The following is a 26801-nucleotide window of genomic DNA, read 5'->3' on the forward strand; positions in this document are numbered from 1 at the left end:
TCTCCCGAGGGGTCCCAGACTGTGAGAGGGCACAGGCCGGGCTGGGGAACCCCCTGCACCCCGAGTGCACAAATTTTTGTGCACCGGGCCTCTAGTATCTCAATAAAGCTGTTTTAAAAAAGCATTTATCGTAAGAATTGTTTAGTGAACAATGTTATGTCATCTAAATTACCATTGGATTTTTTTGGTAATAGTGGCTAACATTTGTTGATTGCTCATTTTGTGCCAGGAATTGTGCTAAATCCTTTAAAGACTACATTTGTTTTACATTAGGCATTAGTTTCTATGAAGCTTTTCAACAACACAGTCATCTTTGTATTCTCCAATCACAGAACCTTACGAATGCCAAGATTCATTGGTATTGTAGATGTCAGTATTCCCTTATTGCCAAGTAATATTTCATTGTATGGATATATTATATTTTATTTAACTACTCATCAAGTGATGGACCTATGAGTTGTTCCACTTTTTGATATTATGAATAATGTTGTTGTTGTGTTTATCTGTGCACAAGTTTTTGTGTGGACATGTGTCTTCATTTCTCTTTGGTATGGACCTATGAGTGGAATTGCTGGATAATATGGTAACTTTATGTATAATCACTGAAGAAGGAACGCACGAGGCCAGAAGGGGTAAAGAATTATGAATTTATTAGGTCATCTGGATACCAGATGGGCTGAGCCCCAATATGGCGTCAGCACTCAAAGATGGGAGTCAGAGGTTTTTAAAAGACTCTACACGGGCTTTTTCTGGGTGAAGAATTCTCTATGCAGGTCCGGATTCTGGGAAATCCGGAAGAGGAGAGATAATGGTCTTAGCAAGTGGAATGTGGTCTAAGCAAGTAGAATGTCCATTGTGAAGTGGCCTAAAAGTCAGTTCCCAGGGGAGGGGATATCGATTCAATTATTTGATCAGACCTAACAGTAATCATTTGAGGACCTGCCAGACCATTTACCAAAGGGACTGCATCATTTTACATTCCTACCAGCAGTCCAGAAGGTTCCATTTTCTACACATTCTCAACAACTCTTTTTATTATCTGTTTTTTGTATTACGGCCACCCTAGTGGGTGTGAAGTGGTATCTCATTGTGCTTTTGAATTGCATTTCCCTAATGGCTAATGATATTGAGCATCTCTTCATGTGCTTATTGGCCATTGATATATCTTCTTTTGAGAAATGTCTATTCAGGTCCTTTGCCCATTTTAAAATTGGCTTTTCTTTTTAATATTAAGTTGTAACAGTTCTTTACATATTCTCTGTACAGATACCTTACAAGATAAATTATTTGCAAAAGTTTTTCCCATTCTTTGGGTTTTCTTTTCACTTTCTTTTATATATATATATATATATATATATATATATATATATATATATATATATTATTGATTTTTTACAGAGAAGAAGGGAGAGGGATAGAAAGCTAGAAACATTGATGAGAGAGATCGACCAGCTGCCTCCTGCACGCCCCCCAGTGGGGATGTGCCCGCAACCAAGGTACATGCCCTTGACCGGAATCGAACCTGGGACCCTTGAGTCCACAGGCTGATGCTCTACCCACTGAGCCAAACCGGTTTGGCACTTTTCACTTTCTTGTGTTCTTTGAAGTGATTATGCTTTTGGTGTTACTGGTATATCTAAGAAACCATTGATTAAATCCAAGGTAACAAAGAAAACCCGTGTTCTAAAAGTTTTATAGTTTTAGCTTTTATATTTAGATGCTTGATTCTTTTAAAAAAAAAAAATCCTCACCTGAGGATATGGTTTTCATTGATTTTAGAGGGGGGGGGCGGGGGGCGGGGGAGAGAGAAAGGAGAGAGAGAAGAGAGAGATATCAGATGCTTCCTGTAAGGCAGCCAGGTATGTGCCCTGACTGTAAATTGAATCCACCATCTTTTGGTGTACAGGATGATTAATTTTGAGTTAATTTTTGTATATGGTGCGAGGAAGGGGCAGCTTCATTCTTTTGCATGTTAATAGCCACGTCTCTCACTACCATTTGTTGAAAAGACTACTCTTTTCTCCATTGAGTTGTCTTGGCAAAGAAAATGATTCTTAACCACTGTTGTTGTTTTTGTAATCCTCACTAAAGAATAATGATGTTTTTTATTTATGTATTTGTTTATATTTTTATTCTCAGTAGAGGACTTGCTTAGAGAGAAGAAAGGTGGGGGTTGGGGAGACAGAGAAAGAGAAAAAGGAAGAGAAAAAAAGAACATCTATCCATTGTTTCCCGTACGCATCCCAACTGGGAATAGAACCCACAACTTAGGTATGTGCCCTGACTGGGAATCAAGCCTGCAACCTTAGGGTGTACAGATGATGCTCCAACCAGCTGAGTATCCTGGCAGGGCCTTAACCATTGTTGCCAAATGAGAGATATAAATGACAGAAATGAAAGCATTCTAGGGAAATTATGCAGGTAAAGAGTGTGAGGTCAAGATACTTAGATCCAAGAGTCCTTTTCCTGAGGCTGAAAGTTGGAAATCATAAGTAATAGATGAAACATCTGCTGAGAAGGAATTACAATATGGAATTAGAGAGTGAAGTTGTAGTGGTAGATGCCTATCTTGAAATGGCCTGATGATCTCAACCTCTTCTGTTGAATTAAGTCATGGAATCTTCAGTGAATAGGATGAGTGAATAGAGAAACTCTGAGAGAAGTTTAATATGCAAAAATTGCTGTAAATTTATAAAATAAAGAGAGCCAGAGTGGCTCAGTTGGTTGGTCCATTGTCCTGTATATTCCCAGGAATATACATGACACATTACCTGGGTTGCAGTTTGCATACAGAAGGCAGGCAGTCAGCCGATTGATTCTTTCTTACATTGATGTTTTTGTCTCTCTTTCTTTGCCTCTGTCCCTCTGTCTGCCCCCCCCCCCCCCCCCCCCCCCCCACTTTCTCTAAGCATGTCCTCTGGTGAGGATTAAAAAAATAAAGCCCTGGCTAGTTGTTTGTCAGTGGTTAGAGCATCAGCCCTTGCACTGAAGGAAGGATCACAGTTTCAATTCCCGGTCAAGGACACATACCTGGGTTGCAGGTTCAATCCCCAGCCCTGAGGTAACCAATAAGTATGTGTCTTATCAAATCTATCTTTCTCTCACTCTCTCTCTCTCTCTCTCTCTCTCGCTCTCTTTCTCCTCCCCTCCCTCCCTCTTTCCCTCCTCCCCTCCCTCACTCCCTCTCTCTAAAAAACCAATGGAAAAAATATCCTCGGGTGAGGATTAACAACAACAAATATAAAAAAGAAAAGTGGTTGAGATAGTGTGTGAAAAATATGTTATAATTTTACTAGAGGCCCGGTGCATGAAATTCATGCACGGGTGGCAGAGGGTACCTCAGCCTGGCCTGCGCCCTCTTGCAATCCGGGACCCCTCAGGGGATGTTGGGCCCAGCAGTCAGACATCCCTCTCACAATCTGGGATGCTGCATGCACCAGTGACCATACTTTTCATACAGGTGAAAGGCATCTTGCTCTTGTATAAGCAGCTATATTTTTTTGTCCTGATTATAAAAAGTAGTACATAACATGTTCCTTCTGAGGCAGTAGTACCATTTCCCCCATCTTATGGGTAGAAAAACTGAAGCAGAGAGAAGTTAAGTAATTGGCTTTGTCACACAGTTATAAGTGTCAGAATCAGGGCTGACCACAAAATGTGCAAGCCAGAGTCCATGCATGTCATCTCTGCATCATCCTGTTTTTTCAGTGTTAGAGTAGCCTTGCCAGGTTTTAATTTTTAAATCTAAGAGACTGTTCCCAATATATAGGGTAGGGTCCCTAGGCCTGGCCAGTGATCAGGGCAATCTGTGGTGCGATCGGCAGGCAGGGTGATTGGGGGGGGGGCCCACTGGCACCCACCTTGGCTGGCGGCCTGGTACCGCCCACTGGCTGACCCCACCCCCTGATCACACCAATGGTTGCCTCCCGGCTGGGGGCAGCTCCTATGTTGAGCATCTGCCCCCTGGTGATCAGTGCGTGTCATAGCGACCGGTCGTTCTGCCATTTGGTCTATTTGCATATTAGGGTTTTATTATATAGGATTTTCTTCAAATAAACACAGAAACACAGTATAGGCCAGTGGTCGGCAAACTGCGGCTCGCGAGCCACATGCAGCTCTTTGGCCCCTTGAGTGTGGCTCTTCCACAAAATACTGACTTCTGCGCATGGGCCACGAAGTTTCAATCACACTGTACATGCGCGCACGCATGTGGTATTTTGTGGAAGAGCCACACTCAAGGGGCCAAAGAGCCCCATGTGGCTCGCAAGCCACAGTTTGCTGACCACTGGTATAGGCAATGACCTGAATGGCAAAGTACCGGAAAGATTGTTATTGGAGAGTCAGAATTCCTTGGTTCTGATCCTAATCTATACTAGGTGTGTAACCTTGACTACGTCACTTACCCTTCAGAATAGTATTTTGACATTTACTGAAGCGCTACCATATTCAGGACTTTGTGTAAGCTTCAGTCTCCTCTCTTGTAAAATGGAACTGATGTCAAGTTAATTACTTTGAAAACTTATGAAATAATCATATACAGAGAAGGGATTATTATGTTTGAAATTTGGAAGTTCAGTGTAGTTAGTAGGAGCAGCTGATAGTTTGTGTGTCTGTGCTCAAAAGAGTTCTGCAAGGTGTGTTATATCCTTATTTTGATAGTGAAGAAACTGATGTTCAGTGATTATGAAAGTTGTACAGTCAAAAATCAAACTGATGTTCAGTGATTATGAAAGTTGTACAGTCAAAAATCAATAGAGCAGTTATTCTAATCCAGTTCTGCATGATTTCTTTGTATCACCCTAACTTTGGCTTGAAAGATCCTAATGTGTGAAGGAGGAGGTGGGGAGGGAATAGGGTAGCACCAATGAGATTTAAGTTAGACATATATAAGCTTAAAATGTAATTCCAAAGGGCTAACTAGTCCTAAGATTGGTGATCTCACAGGTGAGGTGGAACAGTGTCATACGTTAAGGTCAAAGGTATATCCCAGTCGATTAACGTGTAAGTCCCAGAAAGAGCTAGCTGTTATGAAGCACAGCTGTATACGAGTTTATCCTTGTGTCTGCTGGAATCTTGGAAATTTTTGTTCAGAAGGTAGGGGAAGACAGAACACCAGTGAGGTAATGAAGTCAAGATGGAAAGCAGAGGTAAGTGCAAGAGGCCAAAATAATGCTAGAACTTGTGGAAGTGAGTAGACTTTGCCTTGAATCATGAGGCAGTCATTTCTAAGAATTCTCTTATTCATATCCTTTGAAGACCCTTTTCATCTCACCAATAAGATGACCGTGGTTAATTTCTAAGTGTCATGTAGCTCAGCATCTTTTGAATACTTCATAGTTCTGATCTCTCAGCCTCTGCACTCTTCTTATCCTTTCCATGGTCAAGTTGAGAAACATTATTTGGGAATATAAAACCAGTAGACCAGGAAAAGAGTACAAGAAAGGAGCAGACCAATTTTTATTCTTTGATATATCTTGTGCCATTATCTTCCTAATGACAGGTACAAAGTTCAAGCTTCAGTTCTTATCTTGCTGCTGTTACTAAATTATTAAACAGCAGACATGCTTCTTTTTGATGGTGTTTAGCTGTTGGAGATATCGTCACCTGGCACAAGGGAAGCAAAGAACTTTGATCTCTAGTTATGATTTGCAAACTTTCAGTTTCTGCATAGAAACCCATGATGATTGGTGTCTGTGAGAATATATCTGTGATAAAAATATGTATAGGAAAGGTAACTAATATACAGGATGGGACAAAGGTAGATTTACAGTCGTGAGTATGTGAAACAGAGTTTATTCCTGGATTATTATTGTATTATTTTCCATATGAACAACTATAAATCAACTTTTGCCCTACTCTGTATATTGAGCCCATGCTTTATGTGAGGTAGTCTGAAGTACTTGAAAATGAAGTAAGAGTATCAGAAGTTACAAAGGCCTGAGCTGTTTTTTTTATACTGTCTGCTTCTCAGAAATGGCAGAACTGGGTTTCAGAAGAAAGGACAGTTGGGTTGAGAAACATCGAGAGAAAGGTAATGCTGTGTGCTAATTTTGCATGCACATGTGTGTACATGTATAATTTAATAAATAGGAAAAGAAGGAACCAAACATATGATTCTTTTATCCCCCATTTTTTAAAAAAAGAGAGAGTAGAAGGGAGAGGGGGAGAGAGAGAGAAACATTGATGTGAAAGTGAAACATCGATCAGCTGCCTCCTGCACACCAGCTACAGGGGATCGAGCCCCAAACCCTGGCATGTACCCTGCCCAGGAATCGAACGGCAACATTTCAGTGCATGGGATGACACCCAACCAACTGAGCCACGTCACCATGGCAAAAACTCTTAAAATATATTAAATGTTTTCTTAACAGTAGATCTTCAGAATACTGGAAGAAAAATGGACAAAGCTGAAAAGAGAAATAAATCCATAATTATAGACTTCAACACCCCTTTCTTGATCTATAGAACCTAGTAGGCAGAAAATCAACAAGGATATAGAACTAACAGCACCTTCTACCAACTGGATTTTTTAAATGGAACACTTCAACAACATCACAATACATATTATTTTCAAGTATCCATGAAATAGTCATCAAGATAGGCCATAACATGGGTTGTAAAATCAACCCCAAATAAATTTAAAAGCATTGAAATAAATTATGTTCTTGGACCATAGGAGAGTTAGATTAGGAAATAGTAACATAAAGATAACAGGAAAATATCCAGACATTAGAAATTAAACAGTGTACATTTTTTATTTATTTTTTGTTTTGTTAATCCTCACCTGAGGATATTTTTTCCATTGATTTTTTTTTTTTTTTTTTTAGAGAACGTAGAAGGGAGGGGGAGAGACAGAGAGAAAGAAACATCAGTGTAAGATAGACACATCAGGCCTGCAACCAAAGTGTGTGCCCTTGCCCAGAATCGAACCGAGACCCTTCAGGCCTTGGGCCAACGTTCAAACCACTGAGCAAAACCTGCTAGGACTAAACAACATACTTTAAAATAATCCATGGGTCAAAGAGGAAGTTTCAAGGGAAATTAGAAAATATTTTGATATGAAAATACATTATATCAAAATTTTGAGGATGCTAAAGTAGTACTTAGAAGGAAATTTGTAACACTGAATTCTTATATTGGAAAAGGAGAAACTTGTCAATTCGATTATATAAGCATCAGTCTTAACAAACTAAAAAAGAAGAGTAAAATCCAAAGCAAGCAGGAAAAAGGAAATAATAAAGATAAGAGCAGTCAATGAAATCTAAAATAGAGAAAAACAATAGATTTATAGAAAAGATTAATAAAATTGATAACTTTCTAGCAAAATGATAAAAGACAAAAACTACTGCCCTACCTGGTTTGGCTCAGTGGATAGAGCGTCGGCTTTGGACTGAAGGGTCCCGGGTTCGATTCCGGTTCAGGACACATACCTCAGTTGCAGGCTCCTCCCTGGACTGAGCCCTGGTCAGGGCTCGTGCAGGAGGCAACCAATCGATGTGTTTCTCTCACATCGATATTTCTCACTGTCTTTCCCTCTCTTCCACTCTCTAAAAATCAATGGGAAAAATATTCTCTGGTGAGGATTTAAAAAAAAAAAGACACTAGCCAAACCGGTTTGGCTCAGTGGATAGAGCATCGGCCTGCGGACTGAAGGGTCCCGGGTTCGATTCCGGTCAAGGGCATGTACCTTGGTTGCGGGCAATCCCCAGTAGGGGGCGTGCAGGAGGCAGCTGATCGATCTCTCTCATCAATGTTTCTAACTCTCTATCCCTCTCCCTTCTTCTCTATAAAAAATCAATAAAATATTTAAAAAAAAAAAAAAAAAAGACACTAATATTCCCTGTGTATCATAAAACCAATCAAAATTTCTTTTGATAGTCTAGATATCAACACAAAAATTTGTGTTCAAAGTAAATTATTCTTTCAGAGGCCCTGATGAAATGACCTAAAGCAAAAGTTATTAAATATGGGAAACTGCATATCTAGTATTTAAAAACTACCTGTTTTGAAACTATTCAGTAACATTTTTTTTTCTATTTGTTTCCTAGACTTAAAGACAAATAAGATGCTGTAAAATATATATATATATATATATATATGGCTAATATGCAAAGTGTCCCCTCGGGAGTTCAACTGGGAGACCGGGAGTTCGATCACTTGCTATGACGTGCACTGACCACCAGGGGGTGGTGCGGAATGAAGGAAGGCCCCTGCCAGCAGCCGGAAGGCCCCAATGGGCCCTGATCACCAGCCAGGCTTAGGGACCCTACCCATGCACGAATTTCGTGCATTGGTCCTCTAGTCTTTAAATTCTTTTTTAAAGAATATTTTTTTATTGATTTCAGAGAAAAAAGGAGAGGGAGAGAGAGATAGAAACATCAATGATGAGTGAGAATCATTGATCAGCTACCTCCTGCACGCCCCACACTAGGGATCAAGCCCACAACCTGGGCATATGCCATGACTGGGAATCAAACCATGAACTTCTGGTTCATAGGTCAATACTCAACAACTAATCCACACCGGCCGGGCTAAGTAAGAATCTTAAAGAATGGGAAAATTGTATTAGGAATTGTAAGATTACCTATTAGGTGTTTGGAGGCAAATATAGGTCTCAAAAACCTTTATCAGAAATTTGGAATTTGACAAATTATCATATTATTAGAGGCCCAGTGCATGAAATTCATGCACTCAGAAGGGTCCCTCAGCCTGGCCTGTGTCCTCTCGTAGTCCGGAAGCCCTCGGGGGATGTCTGATTGCCATGGAGGTGGGAGAGGCTCCTGCCACTGCCACTGCGCTCACCAGCTGTGAGCCCGGCTTCTGTCTGAGCAGTGTTTTCCCCTATGGGAGCTCACTGACTACCAGGGGGCAGCTCCTGTGTTGAGCATCTGCCCCCTGGTGGTCAGTGCGTGTCATAGCAACCGGTCATTCCACTGTTTGGTCAATTTGCATATCAGCCTTTTATTATATAGGATGTGTATCTCCTTTTTAAATCTAGCAGCGAATTAATATTTATAAAATTAAAGCTAGTGTATCTTGTAAATGAAAAGCCTTTCTTTTATTTGCTTATTTCTTATTTCTCTCCACCTCACTTATATGATGTATTAACAGACCCTTTTTTTGCTTCCTCAATATATGTCAGATAACATGTATTAGGCACTTGTTGTCCACTATCTTGCATGGACTACTGTAATAGCCTCAAAAGTTCTCTTCATACACCTACCGTGTCCCTTATTCACTCCAGGGTTGTCTGTTCTTTACTCACAGTGATCCTGTTAAAATCTAAATCAGAGCCTATTCCTACTCTGCTCAAGACTGCCAGTGACTTTCTTATGGTACCTACAATGTCCTATATAAGTTTGACCTGCCTCCCACAAACAAACCTCTCTGTCCTTATTTTTTGTCTTCTCCTCCCTTGTTCATTCAACCTCCTTGGCATATCTTGTGCACACCAAACCCATTCCTATCTCAGGGCCCTTAAACTTGATATCTCTCCCTGGAACTCCCTTTCCCAGATATCCATATGGTTATATTCAGATCTCTGCTCAGATGTTATTTTATCAGAGAGGTCCCATCATCCTCTGTCTCTTTTATTCTGCTTTATTTTTCTTCATAGCACTTATCATTAATGAATATATTATATATCTGTTGTATTTGTTTATTGGCTGTCTTCCGCATGTATGATGTAGGCATAATCTGTTCTCTGATGTTGCTCTAGAGCCCAGAACAGTGCCTTAAATATTTGAATAAACAGCTCAGTTCAAGTTCTACCTCTAACTTTGAAGCTATTCTCCAATGCAGAGTCATCTACTTTTCCTCGTTTTTCTGAACATCATTATAGTGCTCCTGTTCTGTCTCCACTGATTCTTTAAAGATTGAGCTCTTATTGTGTGTAGAGTCGGTGTGGCTTTAAATCCCAGCCCTGCCAAGTAGCCATATAACTGGCTAAGTTACTTACCTCTCTATTCTATTTCTCTGCATGTAAAATGGCAATAATGAGTAGTACAATTGGAAGACAGGGGAGATGGAATGGGAATAGTGGGCAGAGACCTAATTATCACTTTCTTTGTGTGACATAGCTGTTTGGATTTTTTCATGTAAGTAACAGAGAGCTTTGACAGATTTTTTTTTTAAGCATTTGTATGACAGGATAAATTTTCTGTTCATTTAAAATTTTAACTTCATTCAATCTGTGTTAATACTGAACTATTAAAGAACTTATTACAAATTTACCTTCCTGTTTGTGCTGTCATGCAGTTTTTGTTCATTTCCATGTCCTGTGTTTACTGCTGTTACCTGGCTAAGTTTTATGTGTTAAAAAGATTGGAGCCGTGGCTGGTGTGGCTTAAGTGGTTAGAGCCTCGGCCCATGCACCATACACCAAAGGGTCGCAGCTTCCATCACAGGTGTCTCTCTCACATCAATGTTTCTTTCCCTCCCTCTCTCCCTCCCCCTCTTTCTCTCCCTTCCTCCTTCCCTCCCTTCCACTCTTTCTAAATATCAATGGAAAAAATAGTATCCAGTGGGTAATAACAACAAAAATAAATAAAATAAAAAAAGATTGGGTCATTTTTGGTCTGAAGTTGAACTTTCATAATGTAAGGGAAACACAAATGTCAAGGATTATCTACATTGCACTGTTTTCTCTTGACAGAAATTTCATGTTCTGGCTCCTTTTCCTTTTTAAGATATTTTTATTTTTTCCCTTATTCAAGGAAGAATTTCTAATAGTGTACTTGTATACTTTCTTGATGACCTAAAAAGAAACAATAATGTGCATTAGGTTTGTAACAACCTTTGCCTTTTGGGTACATGTGAGAAATGAGATTATTTGCCATATCTTCATTTCTGGGATATATCTGTTACCAAAAATATTTTTTCAGAACATTCTCCCTACTCCATGGTAAAAACACAGAGAAGGGATTCTTTAGCTAGGTCACAACGTCCGGAAGACTGTGTCTTGTCTCAGATTAGAATCGGTATATTATATATGATACAAATCGAATTAACCAATAGTTCTTCAAATTTTTTTCCTCCAGACACAAAATATGTTCAGGGAGAAAAGTTCTTTCCTAACTTTTAATATTTTGTGCTGCCTATGTTTGGGATTCAAAGTATTTTTGGTGCTTATTGCTTAACTGGGCTGAAGATTATCTCATGTGACAGCAGAGATCTCTTGTTTTGGAATTGCCATTACTTTCTAGAACAGCCACTCTGTACAGCGGCCAACATGCCCTGGATCCTCCTGCTTCATATTACAGTGATACTGCTTTGTCAGGGTAGAATTCAGCCTTACAGGGCTGGAGTCAGTCTCTGCTGACCTCATGCCACGGTACAGCATGTTCAAATCTGGGAGAAACCTGAGGGTTATTTGGCATATTCCACCTCCTCCTCCTTCACAAGCATGGAACCCTCACTCTCCTCGGAAACCGTATGTTGTATATGTGTGTGTATCTGTCTCTTTTTTAAAAATCTATCCTTAATTTTACAATTCTATAGCTTTAAGTGGGGGCTGGTTGAATATACAGACACAGGAAATGCTTTGAGCTGCTGGAACTTAGCATTTTTCAGCAGTTAATTTCAGCCACGGCATTTTGCTATTTTTGGACTGACTTGTGTGAAGTTGCAATAATCGAGAAGCATGTTACGTGTTTCCTAGTAGTTCATTTTACCCATGGCTATTTGGGCAGAAAGGACAGAGTGCTCTTTAGCTGTGTGGGAATGCTCAGATCACACTGGAGTGTCCCGACTCTTGTATGATGGGCTGCTTCAGTGCAGTCAATGTTGTCCTCAGGCTAAATAGTTATCAGAAAATAAGTGTTTTCTTCAGTGAACAAAAGAGTTTGGCTTGCTTTTTGCAGCTTGGAATAGCTTGGGTTAAATTTGAAGGTGCCAGGTATGCATAACAAATAAGTATCTGGATTAGAGCCATTTGAAATATTACTCGCATTAAAAAAGGTTATTACCACCGAGCTACTTGTTTTCAGTGTATTTTTTACCTAAGACTAGGCAAATTTCTGAATTGTAAACCGGTATGTACATATCTTAGTGCTAAGTTCATGTCTCTAGGATAGCAGAACAGGTCCCTGAAATACAACTGGATAGGAGGATGATCCAGCTTTATGCAACACAGCACCATTTTCACATTTCACCCATATCTTTGAGTGGAAAACAGCCTAAAGCTTGATTTTACCATGCTTTTTTGAGTTGATTTTATAAATGATACATAGGTATTTCTAAGAGACTAATGCTAAAGCGAAGTAGATTCTTTATAGTTTCTGTTACTGAAGTTAATGTACACTAATATTGTTTGCTGTTGAGACATTGGATTTAAGATCCAAACAGATTTTTCACTCTGAAGTTTGATGTTAAATTACTCTCATCCCTTATGGTTGATCATTTAAATGCTAACTTTGTTAACAGATTTGTGTCTCTTATCTGTACCTTTTTTTTCCTGTTGTTTCTATAATCTTGGGTTTTAAAATTCTGGCACACCTTTGCTTATTCTGAGATAATAAAAAGTCAGTTTACTTATCTGTATTTTATTAAGAACTAGAGGCCCAGTACACGAAATTCATGCACTCAGTGGGGGAGTGGGGTCCTTCAGCCCGGCCTGTGCCTTCTTGCAGTCCGGGAGCCCTTGAGGGATGTCCACTTGCCAGTGGGGAGCAAACCTAAGCTGTAGTCGCTGCTGAAGAGGCAGGAGAGGCTCCCACCACCACCGCTGTACTAGCAGCCATCAGCCTGGCTAGAGGCTGAGCAGAGCTCCCCCATGTGAGAGCACACTGACCACCAGAGGGCAGCTCCTGCATTGAGCGTCTGCCCCCTGGTGGTCAGTGTGTGTCATAGTGACCAGTCATTCCCAGTCTTTCTGCTGTTAGAGTCAGTTTGCATATTACCCTTTTACTATATAGGATCGAGGTGCACAGGTGGGGGCCAACTGGTTTGCCCTGAAGGGTGTTCCGGATCAGGGTGGGGGTCCCGCTTGGGTGCCTGGCCAGCCTGGGTGAGGGGCTGATAGCTGTTTTCAGGCTGGCCATACCCCCTTTAGGGTGGGGGTCCCCACTGGGGTGCTTGGCCAGTCTGGGTGAGGGGCTGAGGGCTGTTTTCAGGCTGGCAGGCGACTGAAGCTCCCAGCCTCTCCTTTTTTTCTTTTTCTTTTTTTTATTCTGAGATTTATTTACCTTCTATAATTGAAACATTGTTGCCGTCACTGATGCTCCCAGCTCTGAGGCTGCAGCTGGCTGAAAGCAGGTATCTGGGGTTTGTTTAGCTTCTAAAATTGAAACATTGTTGCTTCCAGAGCTCAGAGCCGGGCCGCGGCAGATGGGGAACCTTGGCTTCCTCCATCACTGGAGCAAGCAAGCCTCCTGCTCGCTTCAGCTGCGTGGCTGCCGGCCGCCATCTTCATTGGCAGTTAATTTGCATATTGCCCTGATTAGCCAATGGGAAGCATAGCAGAGGTACGGTTAATTACCCTTTTTTTCTTTTATTAGATAGGATGTGTGTGTTTGTATGTGTCTGTGTATATGTATGTATATATGTGTGTATATATGTATGTATATGTATGTGTACATTAGTGGCCCGGTGCACGAAATTCGTGCACGGGGGTGGAGTTCTCTCAGCCCAGCCTGCACCCTCTCCAATCAGGGACCCTTTCAGGGATGTCTGACTGCCAGTTTAGGCCCGATCCCTGTGGCAGTTGGACATCACTCTCACAATCTGGAATTGCTGGCTCCTAACCACTCGCCTGCCTGCCTGCCTGCCTGCCTGCCTGATCACACCTAACTGCTTCTGCCTGATTGCCCCAATCCCTCTACCTGCCTGCCTGATTGCCCTTAACCTCTCTGCCTGCCTACCTGATCACCCCTAACTGCCTCTGCTGCCTGCCTGCCTGATCACCCCTAACTGCTCTCCCCTGCCGGCCTGATCTCGCCCCCAACTGCCTCTGCTTGTCTGATCACCCCTAACTGCCCTCCCCTGCCAGCCTGATCTCACCCAGCCTCTGTATCTCTTTGTTTTTCTCAGCAGGCCTCCCTGCCTCCCTGTGTCCCTCTTCCTCTTTCCCGGCTGGGAGTGGGTGGAGCCAGCGGGGGCCGCTCCACCCTCTGCCAGCCCTCCTTTCCATCCAGGCCTCTTCAGGCCCAGTCTGTTTAGTTTCCTCATTCTGAGAGAGGCTCCAAGAGTAAGCTGGGAGGGAGGGAAAGAAAGGGAGAAAAGGCTGTGAGCTAGTGGGCGCTGTGTGTGTCTGTGCGTGTGTGCGGTTGTGAGTGAGTGTGAGTGCTAGCCCACCTCCCCTGTCCCCATCTCTGCTGCCACAAGTTCCCACCCACCAGAGCCTGCTGTGCACGAAGGCTGGGAGTTAGGTCCAGTCTCTGGTCGTTGTGGATGTGACGGACCCAGGCTTTTTATATATTAGGACTAGAGCCTGATGCATGAAATTTGTGCAAGGGGCTTGGCCCTCACAGCCGCCACCCCAGCTTCGTCCAGAAGGTCATCTAGACGGTCCTTCAGCTATCTGGTCTAATTAGCATATTATGCTTTTATTATTATAGATAATAATAAATTATTCATATGTAATCTTTAATTTATGTATAATTTTACAGAAACAAAATCTTTAAGTGACAGCATATCTTTTTTAACATTTTATTTTTATTATTTAAAATATATTTTTATTGATCTCAGAGAGGAAGGGAAAAAAAGAGAGAGGGATAGAAACATCAATGATGAGAGAAAATTGGCTGCCTCCTGCACGCCACACTGGGGATTCAGCCGGCAACTCAGGCATGTGCCCCAACTGGGAATCGAGCTGTGACCTCCTGGTTCTTAGGTTGATGCTCAACCACTGAGCCACACCAGTCGGGTGTGACAGCATATCTTAATGTACATAAGATTAATCTCTATGGCCTACTGATCAATAAATTGGAATTTTAAATCAGTAAAAATTGTACAGTGAAATGGATATTACTATATGGTATATATGTGTACTTTTAACATTTACTTGATGATCTAAAGTAGGGGCAGGGGACCTTTTTTCTGCCAAGGGCCATTTGAATGCTTACAACATCATTCAAAAGCCATACAAAATTATCAACTTAAAAATTAGCCTGCTATATTTGGTCATTTAATTAATTCACCCCTAATGCCTTGACAAAGCCAGACCAAATGATTGTGAGGACCTTGTATGGCCCTCAGTTCGGGTGGTCCCAACCCCTAATAAAGTTTCTGAAACATTGAGTCTTAAGGTAAAACTGTGATGCTTAAGTTTAGTTTTTTTTAATTAATGTTAAAATTAGGTGTAGAAAGGTACCCGTTAATTCTTTGGAAAATAGACACATTTTCAGTCTCGTTAGCACTAAATTGTTACCATTAAAGACCAGTGGTGTTAGAAGTACAGAAAAAAGTACTTTATAAAAGAAGCCCTAATTACTAAAATGTTAAGTAGATTTTCTAAATTTAAGTTATTCCAGACTAAACTCATTTCCTTTTTAATAGGATTATTACACTAGTGGATGAAAGCTACTCTGAAAACATGGTATCTAGATTTCAGCAGTGCTTTAACAGAGTTTTTGTGGCTGTTTTTTTGTGTCTTTTTTTTTACCAGTTTTTAATTATATCTTTGGGGGGAAATTATAAGTGGTTATTCATAATTGAGTAAGTGAACAAATGAGTGAAAAGAATACTAACTTAGATAAATATCAGGTCTTTGATGGTTTGCTGCAAGATACTTCTTGTTCTGTTCAACCTCTTCATTAATTCCTTTGCTGAAGACATTGCTATGCTTGGAGTTGCCAGTACCACAAAAACTACATAATGTAAAGATTAAAGTAGAGAAATGTGAGCATCTGTGAATACTGAGGTATCATTTTTTGACAATCTTGAATGGCAAATAACCCAATAGCCTGCATACCAGAGACATCTGTCATTGTTCTATTACTTGATTAGTGCTGCAGTCTTTGTTTTTTTAATGTTTACAACTATTTAGTTTTAGAAGAGAGAGACTTTTAAATATGTTTTCATTGATTTTTTTAGAGAGAGAGGGAAGGGAGAGGGATAGAGAAATGGAAGCATCATTCAGCTGCCTCCTGCACACCCCCTACTAGGGAATGAGCCTGCAACCTGGGCATGTACCCTGACCAGGAATCAAACCAGTGACCTCTTGGTTCATGGGTCAGTACTCAACCTTTGGCCATGAAGAGAGAGACTTTAATGCCATTGCCTGATTATTTGTTTTATGTTGTAATCTAGTTTATTTTATATAAAATGTATATTGAATGCTTTCCTTTTCTATCCCTCCTTAAATAATTTGGCAATCAGAATTAAAAATATTTTTTTATTTACAAAAACAGATATTGCTATGCTTAATCAGAGTTGAAGATGTCAGGCAACTGAAAAAAATAATTAAAAATTTGAGCCATAGAATTGGAATCCAGTGGTGTTCTCAAATGAAAAGCAGAAGTCAGCACATTATGAGATTAAACTGTATCACATTTATGTGATTTATGGAAAGGGCAACTATTCTATTATTTCTTTTGTTTTTTAATCACAGTTGACATTTAATATTATATCAGTTTAGGTACACAGCCTAGTGATTACACATTTTTGGTATTCCCCCCTCTCCCCCTCCCCCCAATTAAGTCTAGTAGTTACCTGGCACCATACATAATTATTACATTCCTGTGATTCTTTTGTCACTACCAATTTGTACTTCTTAATCCCTTCACCTTTTTGAACCAGTCCCCCAACTGCCCTACCCTTTGGCAACCATCAGTTTGTTCTCTGTATCTGTGGGCCTGCTTATGTTTTGTTTGTTCTTTAGATGCCACATGTAAGTTAAATCATATATTCTATTTCTCTCTGACTTATTTCATTTAGAATAATACTCTCTAGGTCCATCCATTTTGTTACAAATGGTAAAGATTTCATTCTTTTTAATGGTCAAGTAATATTCCATTGTATATATGTACCATAATTTCTTTATCCAATCATCTTTTGATGGACACTTAGGTTGCTTCCATATCTTGGCTATTGTAAACAATGCTGCAGTGAACATAGAGATGCATATATCTTTTTGAATTAGTGTTTTGGATTTCTTAGGAAAAAATACCCAGAATTACTGGGTCATAAAGTAGTTCTATTTTTAATTTTTTGAGGAACCTCCATACTATTTCCCACAGTGGTTGCACCAATTTGCAATCCCACCAACAGTGTATGAGGGTTCCCTTTTTTCCATATTCTCCCCAACACTTGTTATTTGTTGATTTATTGATGATAGCTATTTGGATAGGTGTGATTTTAATTTGCATTTCTCTGCCGATTAGTAATTTGAGCATCTTTTCATGCCTCTTGGCCTGTATGTCCTCTTTGGAGAAATGTCTATTTGGGTCCCCCCCCTTTTTTTTTTTTTTTTTTGGTGTTAAGTTATATGAGTTCTTTATATATTTTGGATATTAATCCATTATCATATGTATTGTTGGCAGATATCTTCTCCCATTCCGTAGGGTGTCTTTTTTTTTTTTTTGATGGTTTCCTTTGCTGTGCAAAAAGTTTTTAGTTTGATGTAGTCCCATTTGTTCATTTTTTCTTTTGTTTCCCCAAATGATGCAACTATTGTTAACATCATTTTCAGTGAAAAAGGAAGCAAACACAGGAGCTAAATTAAAGGCTATTTAATTTGCTAGGTTCTCTAGCAAATGTCTGACTCTTAAAGTGATTTAGATACTGTACCAGAAAGAGTCTGCCTCATGGGATCTTAATGAACCTATATCAGACAGTGCTCTTGTTACATTGCAATACATTTAAAATATTAGGATACCTTACTCATATTTTGAAATTAAAATTCTAGAAAAAAAAGCATTGTTAATATTGCCTTACTATTAGTATATTAGAGGCCTGGTGCACGAAATTGGTGCATGGGAGGGGGGGTACCCTCAGCCCAGCCTGCACCCTCTCCAATCCGGGACCCCAGGGACATCCCTCTCACAATCCAGGACTGCTGGCTGCTAACTGCTCACCTGCCTGCCTGATTGCCCCTAACTGTCCCCCCTCCCCCCCGCTGGCCTTGTTGCCCCTCACTGCCCCCCCCCCCCCCACCGGCCTGGTCTCCCCCAACTGCCCCCTGCCAGCCTGGTTGCCCCCAACTGCCCTCCCCCCCCCGCTCCCTCCCCCCCCCCTCCCCCCACCAGCCTGGTCGCCCCACGTAGCCTGCTGTTCAGTCATTTGGTTGTCCCTCACTAACCCCTCTGCAGGCCTGGTCACCTCACGCAGCCTGCTGTTCAGTTGTTTGGTTGTCCCTCACCAACTCCCCTGCTGGCTTGGTCGCCCCATGCAGCCTGCTGTTCAGTCATTTGGTCATCCCTCACTACCCCCCCTGCCGGCCTTGTCACCCCACACAGCCTGCTGTTTGATCGTTACTGTTACTGTGACAGTGTCCCAGACAATTTGCATATTCCTCTATTATTAGTATAGGTTATGCTAGAAACGTTGTTTTTAATGTAATTACAACATAAAACACTCTGAGAGAAAACAGTTTCTAGTAAATGAATAAATGAAATGCCTAACAATATCCCTATCTCAAATTTGTTTGCAGAGAAATACTAAAAGAGCATCTGTTATCAATTGATCATGGACAAGTTTATCTGTTTATTTTTTAAAATATATTTTTATTGATTTCAGAGAGGATGAGAGGAGAGATAGAAATGTCAATGATGAGAAAGAGTCATTAATCAGTTGCCTCCTGCATGCTCCCCTAGTGGGGATCGATCCTGCAACCCAGGTATGTGCCCTTGACCAGAATCGAACCCGGGACCCTTCAATCTGCAGGCCAACATTCTATCCACTGAGCCAAACTAGCTAGGGCCAAATTTATCTTTTTAAACTTTTCCCTTTAATGTACAAGACGAAGCACTACGTTAGAAATGTTAATTAGGGCTTTTTCCTTTTCAACTCCCTGGCTTACCGGTCTACAAATTCTGTCATCCCAATTTTAACTTTAAAATCTTTTGCACGGTATTTTTTGTCAAATCATAAGAACATAAAAGCAATTTTGTCAGAACATATTTGTGGGAAGATGGAAAATGTTTATTTCCTGAATGCCTGCTGAAGTCAGGAACAAACGAGAGGCGGTTTCATAGTGATTTTTCTAAATAATGGCTTATAGATAGAGGTCTTTCATATTTATTGCTTCTTAGTTCTATATGAGAAATTTGTCTCCTATTATTAATTGTGAATGAGTTTTTCCCCCTCAGACATTTCTAATAAATTTGCTTAATCATTGGGTAGACTGTCTTTTATAGACTGCTGCAAGTATAGTTTGAAATCCTGTGTTTTTTTGTTGTTGTTTTGTGTGTTGTTGTTTTTTGGGGGTGTTTTTTTGGTAATTCTACTTTTTATATAGTTGTAGAATGTCAGAAACTAACTCAGTCCTTGGAGGATTAATATCAATTCATAAACAAACACTGCCTAACAATCACAGGTGACTCTATAAAACACTGAATAAAAAAAACGGAAGATTTCAATTCAGAAACCAGCCACAACTAGCTGTAGACTTAAATAATATAAGCATGTATTTGAGCTGATATGATTTTATGTTTTTACTAGAGGCCCGATGCACGAAATCGTGCAAGGGTAGGCCTTCCTTCCCCTGGCAGATGGCACCAGCTTCCCTCTGGCTGCTGGCACCTGGGATCCACGCTTCTCTCTGGCTGCTGGCAGCCCTGCCCCCCGCCCGCACCTGCCTTGGCCTGGCACTGCCCGCAAGGTTGATCACCCTGCCGGCCAGTGACCTGGGCCTCCCTCTGCAGGCGATTGTGGGGCGATGGTGGGGTCGGGGGGGGGCGGGGGGCACGACCAATCGCATTGCACCTGCCTTGGCAGGCCTGGTGCCAGTGCATGTCATAGCGTGGTTGCCCGGACAGTGGTTCTGCTGCTCAGCCATTTCGTCAATTTGTATATTACACTTTTATTATTATAGATTTCTTACTGATTCATTTAATAGATGTTTACTGAGTCTATGCTGTCTGTGTGGTCCTGGAAAACTAGAAGTGAATGTAAGGCCTTCCATTTGTATCTCTCCCTCTTTTTACAAATAATTATAATGAGCCAGGCCAGTGTGGTTCAGTGGTTGAGTGTTAACCTATGAACCAGGATGTCATGGTTCAGTTCCTGGTCAGGTCACATACTTAGGTTGTGGGTTTGATGCCTGGTCAGGGTGAGTAAAGGGAGGCAGCCCAAAGATCAAAGATCTATCTTCTCCCTCTCCCTCCCTCCTTCCCTCCCTCCCTCCCTTCTTCCCTCCCTCCTTTCTTCCCTCCCTCCCTTTCTCTCTACCTCTCCCTTTCTCTCTAAAACCAATAATCATATCCTCAAGTGAGGATTAAAAAAATAAAATTTAAAATTGATAATAATTATAATGAGTTGGTCTTATGTAACCTTTAGGGGGCATAACTTTTTGAGTTATTTCACTAGAACCACAGATTGTTGACCTTATTTTATTGTTAAGAGTTTAATCATCTCCTGTTAATTTACCTATTTAAATACTATGGCAAGTCTGTATACTATAATGAAATACTGAAATGTTTGAACAAGGTTTTTTCTCTCTTTGAATTTGGAACAAGTCATTTTATTGTTATGTTAGATTTTTTAAAAAATTATTTTAAATATATTGAGCCTAAAGAAATCAGACCAGTGAATGTGATGTCATCTACTACTGGATTCTGGCAAGTAAAATCAAGATTGAAGGCTTTCAGGTATTTAAAGAATGAATCATGTTTTGTGAAAACTCTTAAATTGTAAAAATCAGATGTGTAGGGATTTATCAACCCATCCACCTCATGAGCCTGCTATTTTGAAAATGTTTGTTTACAAGCAGCATATATGATTTTCCCGTTAAAAAAAAAATAGGGACTAAGAGCCAGTCAGCATTTCTGAACAGCACTGATACAATGATATCACTTGGAGTAATTATAATTCCAGACAAAATTAAATGTTTGTCATTTTGGTCTGCCTATACACCTTTATTATGGGAGAATGTACAATTTCCATTGGGCATTTGGAAATCTTGAAAACAACTTGGCCCTTTTGTGGACCTGAGGTTGGAAATCACTATTTTACATTCTTTTTTATGACATTAAAAAAAGACTATTTTATTATACAATTTAATTTAATAATTTATATGATTCTGCAGTTGCTTTGCAGATGGTACTAGGGGTTAACTGGCCCTTCCTTGAGTTGGGGGGGGGGGTGGTATTCCCATCATGGCTTTATGTACTTTGCAGTTGTGAAACAGCTCATGCAGCACCTTTGAGCCCCTTGGGTGATAGATGGCATCATGATACATGATTCCTTTGATGTAGGCAGAGCCTAAATAAGCAATTTTCATTGCTTATTCTACTTATTCAGTTAGGTGTCTCAGATAATTTAGCTAGTTTTTAAAGAAGGTCAATGCCTATATTCCTTCCTAAAACCTCATAATTCTGATATTGGCTTTGACACTAAGCAAAAGCCTCTCTTGCTGTCCTTTCTGAATTAATTAGTTCTAAGCAGTAAAAGAAAGTGCTTGCCTTAGTTAGAGATCCATATGATCATATTAATCTCAGAAGATTTAAAAACCTTTTCTAATTCCTTGCTTTGTCATGTTTCTGCTCCCTCACCGACTGGCTGGTTATGGGCATTTGTTTATGCATAAAGAGAGCTGCTGAAGTCAGAATTGAATCCCAGTGGGAGGTGTAAATGCAGTTAGGGACTTTTTAGCTGAACTGGTTGCCACATAGAGAAGCGCAAAAGAAACTCCTTGAGGAATGCCCAGCCAACTGATGGGACACATTTTAACTTTAGTGCCTTCCTTGCATATCTGTTCTCTGCCATCTAGAACTACAGATAGTAATTGATTTGTTAGACTTATTCTTCCTTGACTCAACTTTACCCGTCTTTTGCTACTTTGGAAAAAATGTACCTAGTCAGTCATCAAGCATCAACATCAAGACCATCAGACCATAGAAACAGAATAAGTTCTATCGTCTTTGGACATTTTTCCCCAATGGATTCTTTATGAATATAATATAGTAAAGGGTAAAAGAGGAGGAGAACATTAGGCATTTTATCTGAAAAAATATAGTACAGTATTCATGAAATCTGACAGCTGAGATAGGCTTTAATAATATAGGAAAGCCTCTGGAATTAGCCTTGGTTTTTATAAAGAACATCTTTTGTCTGGAATTTGCTTCCAAATAATGGTAGGAGAGGGGAGCATGGGCTATGAGTTAGGCTGGATAAAGACTGTGCAGGATTTCTTATCTTCTCTGCTTTTATATATGTAAATAAACAGGTTTTTAAAAAGCATCTTTCCCAGAAATTTTGGAAAGATAAAATATATTTCCTTATGAAATTTTCAACATCCTTGATACTCAACAGTATTGAATACAATAAAGATATTATTGTAGGTTTGTAGTACTGGGGAAGAAAATATTTTCTTGTCAGATAATTCTAAATTTAGTAAGTCATTTATTTATGTTATTGTAAAGATTATGGTATATTTATTAAGGAGCTTATTTTCTCAGTCTGAGTCCTAAGTTGACTTTGCTGCTAAAATGCTGACTTGAGTAAGTCAGTCTCTTCTATATTGTTAGGTTGATCACTCATATTAAGATATCAATGCCATTTGAGATACTATAACTTTAAAGCAAGTATTGGCAAACTTTTTTTGTAAAGAGCCAGATAATAAATATTTCAGGCATTAAGGGCCATATATTCTCTGTTACATAGTCGTCTTTGTTTTGTTCTTCTTCACAGTTCTTTAAAAATGTAAAAATTCTTGTTAGCTCTTTTGTAAGAGCTTTTAAAAAATAGGCAAAAGGCTAATTTCAACTACGCAATTGCTTTTTAGTTAGATGCTTTGAGAAATAAAAAGTAAGGATACAAATATTTTTAAAGGTAAAATTATGACTCTCATTCAAAATGTGTCAAATATTTATTTAACTCACTAATTAACCAGTTATTAAGAACTAGTAAGATGTTAAATTAGTCCAAATAAGAATTGGACTTAAGGAAATTTATATTCTCTACCAGACAACATTTATTTGCATTGCATCACCAACACTGTCCCCAAGGTAATTTCCATCTCTTCAGAGCTGTAAAATAACCTAGCCAAAGACAAAAAGCCAGAGAATCGGATAGATAACACTAGGAAGTCCCTCGAAAAGACACTTAAAATCTTTTCCATTTTAGTTTTTCACAGTTTTTGCTGAAACTCTTCCATCCTTCTGGTGATCATAAATAATTCCTAAAGATTATTCTTGATCACAAAATTATTGGTCTCATTAGGTTTGACTGGATTATTTACATAAGTACAGCAAGTGTTAATTAATCATACAGACATCCTTACATTTTCTTTGCAAATCCAGAGTTTTAAGCAATGATATTTTATCGAAAAAAATTTTTTTTAGAGAGATGAAGGGAGAGAGAGAGAAAAAACCCACACACACATCAATCAGTTGTCTCCCGTGCCCCAACTGGGCATCAAACCCACAACCTTGATATACGCTCTGACTGGGAATCAAACCTGCAATCTTTTGGTGTACGGACAACGCTCCAGCCAACTGAGCCACCCGGCCAGGGCTTGAACAATTATTTAAGCTGCAAGATTAATTCCTGTATGGAAGTTTTCATAAGGAATCCTAGAATAGACTTTTAAACACCTCTATTGTTTACTATTCCAAGGTTAGGAAACCATGTCTAAGAAACTCTCTGACTAGATTTCACCTACAGTGCTGATAAAGTTGGATAAGTTAATCTTATCTTCAACTCCCCAACATTTGCTAAGGCTTACCAGGAAGTAAGTGGCCTTCTTTACCACTTGTAAGCCAGGGACCCTGTAAATACAGGCATCAGGCCAGTTTTCCTGGGAAGGCTTCTTCATAGACATTGGTTCCCTATATAAAGTCAACTTTTGTTCCTTAATGTGGTTCTCTTTTGGTTTCTCACCCAACAGAAGATAAATATTTATCATTCTTCAACAGAGACCATCAAATGGTCAACCTTAAAAATCAAATTCTCAATAAGTGCTGCCATCAATGAGGAGTAACTTATCAACTGTGCTTAAACCAGAAACAAAAGCAAAATCAGCAAGAGAAAAATGTTTTTTGAGAGAACAGAAAGTCAGCAAAATTAAAGTTCTGTTGCCACATGAGATTTACTTGGGGATCCAAGAAGAGATATACCCAGGCTTATTGCAGCTAACGAGGGCCACTTCTCTGGCAACTCGTAAATCTATTGGCATCTTAGTGGAACCTCAAAAACTGTTCTAGGATAAATTTTTGTTGTTGTTGTTAATTCTCACCTGAGGATATTTTCCCATTGATTTTTATAGAGAGTAGAAGGGAGAGGGAGACACAGAGAGAGAGAAACATCAATGTGAGAGAAACACGTGGAGTGGTTGCCTCCTGCATGCACCCTGACCCGGGCTGGAGCCGACAACCAAAGTATGTGCCCTTGACCGGAATCAAACTTGGGACCCTTCAGTCTGAAGGCTGATGCTCTATCCACTGAGGCAAACCAGCTAGGCTGTTCTAGGATAAATTTTAAAAGTATAATGATGTCTCTCATACAAATATACAATGAACACTTCTCATACACAGGGTCCACTTGAGACCCAGGCAACTCTTCAGGGCTGCTGTCTTCCATATGGTAGCCTATCCAATCAAGGCAGTTTTGATTTTATGGCAGTTTGTCTCAACACAGGCTTCAATGATCTCAATGGTAAGAAAAGAGGATAAAAGAACCTCATACAGAGTCTGGTTTGGCTTTCTGAGAGCAGTGAGATTACAAAAAATTTTTACTTTTATGCCCATTTATAATTTCAAAATTTTCTATAATGAACACAATTATCTTAAAATAAGGGATATTAAAAATGCTAATAAACAGAATTAAGCAAACATCAGCTAGTGTTGATGCTAGTGGTGATGATTTTTTTTACATTGTTTTTATATAAACAAATATTTACTCTGTTGAAACAAAAACAAAACTTGTGTTAAGTCATTAAATTTTTTATTAATTTTTTCTGATGGGTCAAGGTCAGAGTTCTGTTCCTCTAAACACAGAAGAGGAATTTCTGGAACCCTGGTTTCAACCCAGAATTTTCTTCAAATTCATTTAAGGGGCCCAACCTGCGTGGCTCAGTGCCTGTGCATCGACCTATGAACCAGGAGGTCACCGTTCCATTCCCGGTCAGGGTGCATGTCCAGGTTGCAGGCTTGATTCCCAGTGTGGGGCGTGTTAGAGGCAGCCAATCAATGATTCTTTCTCATCATTGATGTTTCTATCTTTCTATCCCTCTCTCTTCCTCTGAAATTAATAGAAATATATTTTTTGAAAAATTAAGGGGCTTTGGATTCTATTCAGAGGGCTTTGTCTGATTTAAATGAAAGAATTCTATATGAGCTGGTGAATATTGTTTGGAAAGACCTTTGACCTTTCAGTACTGTGACAGCCTGAGCTTCCAGCTCAGTACTTAACTAGAACAGAAATTATCACAACTTTAGGCTCATAGAAAGGACTGTACTATACTATATCAAACTGTTGTCATGTCCAATTTTTCTTCTACATATTAACCAGAGAGAAATGTTACTAGATTTTATACATTGTACATGCTACACTGTATTTTATAATCATTAAAATTCTTCCTATGTGCAGTCCCCAAAACTGTTTTTACAATAGAAGAAATAAAGCTTGCTTTTGATAGCTTGCCTAAATCCCGAAGTGAATTTTCAGGGCAGGAATAGTATCCTTAAGGTGTTCAGTTATTTCTTGCAATATTGCACGTATTCAATAAATAGTACGTGATAGATAGTACAGGGACTGAGCCTGGGCTTATAGTTGTGGTGTTTTAATCTGTTGCTTAAACTTCACAGAACAATAATGCCTTTCATTCAGAAGAGCTTTTTTCTCTTTGTCCATAAGAATAAGACTTTAGGGTCTCATGTTCAATTTTCTTTTCCTTGCTCAGTTTTCATTTAAATGGTTTTGTGAGCCTAATGTGAAAACAAGAGAAGAAACATTAGGAAAGCGCATAAGAAATCTATTCTGGCAATCTTTTATTAATCCTTTATCAAAGCATGGGTAGATTTCTTTGTATTTATTAAACCAAGGTACCTAAATGGTGTTACTTTATTTAGAATGTTTTTAAACTTCTTTAAGTTATTCTAAATTTTATTTGGTTTTAAGTGAGAAGATGCATAATGTTGAATTAATGTACTGTAGCTTTAAATTCAACCAGTTTGGTGGCTTTCTCTTTTATAAAAGATGCTCACAGCTTGAGAAGAGAGGCAGATACTGTTTGTGATCTCCATTCTCAAACTTCATTTGCATTAGCAGCTATCGCAAAGTACACACATGCACACTCACACGCACATGCACACGCACACGCACACGGATATTTGTTTGGCAGAAGCTTTCAGTTTATTCAGCACAGAGTCCTCGCAGGCTCTCAGATATAGAAAGCTCTAAGAATTGGTGCAGCAGACAGAACCGGAACTGTACGTAGGCTGAGGTGGGCACTGCGGAGGATTGGCTATGCGGGATGTTGATGTGGTGCGGCTGTACCTGCCTGTTCTGTGAAAGGCCCTTTTCTGAGTCTGTGAAGGTGAGAGGCCCAGGGAGAAGCTTCATTTCGGCTGGCTCTTTGGTGGGGGAATAAATTCCCAGTGGTAGCTGTCCTCATTTACAGCGTTATTCTCGGAAACCAAGTACGTGCAGCCGTGACAGACTATGCCACAGCTCCTCTGCAGCTTGGAAACTGGGACAAATGG

General features: G+C 39.8%; 1 protein-coding gene across 11 annotated transcripts in view; it reads left to right on the plus strand.

Moving 5' to 3' along the window:
* Positions 1 to 26801, plus strand: part of TMCC1 (transmembrane and coiled-coil domain family 1) — a 152184-nt gene that overhangs the window by 80440 nt on the left and 44943 nt on the right. Inside the window, exon 1 of one of the 11 annotated variants that reach the window (XM_070433574.1) lies at positions 5057 to 5147. The exons of 7 other annotated variants lie outside the window; for them this stretch is intronic. In XM_070433574.1, the coding sequence (XP_070289675.1) occupies positions 5124 to 5147 (24 nt within the window). In that variant the 5' untranslated portion in view covers positions 5057 to 5123. Of the gene's footprint in view, positions 1 to 5056; positions 5148 to 11256; positions 11447 to 26540; positions 26636 to 26801 lie in introns of those variants that run through there. 3 more of the 11 variants (XM_070433575.1, XM_070433577.1, XM_070433578.1) reach the window with 3 other exon arrangements.

This window comes from Myotis yumanensis, unplaced genomic scaffold (assembly GCF_028538775.1).
Source record: "Myotis yumanensis isolate MYYU_CA2020_CCGP unplaced genomic scaffold, mMyoYum1.0.hap1 SCAF_14, whole genome shotgun sequence".
Lineage (NCBI taxonomy): Eukaryota > Metazoa > Chordata > Mammalia > Chiroptera > Vespertilionidae > Myotis > Myotis yumanensis.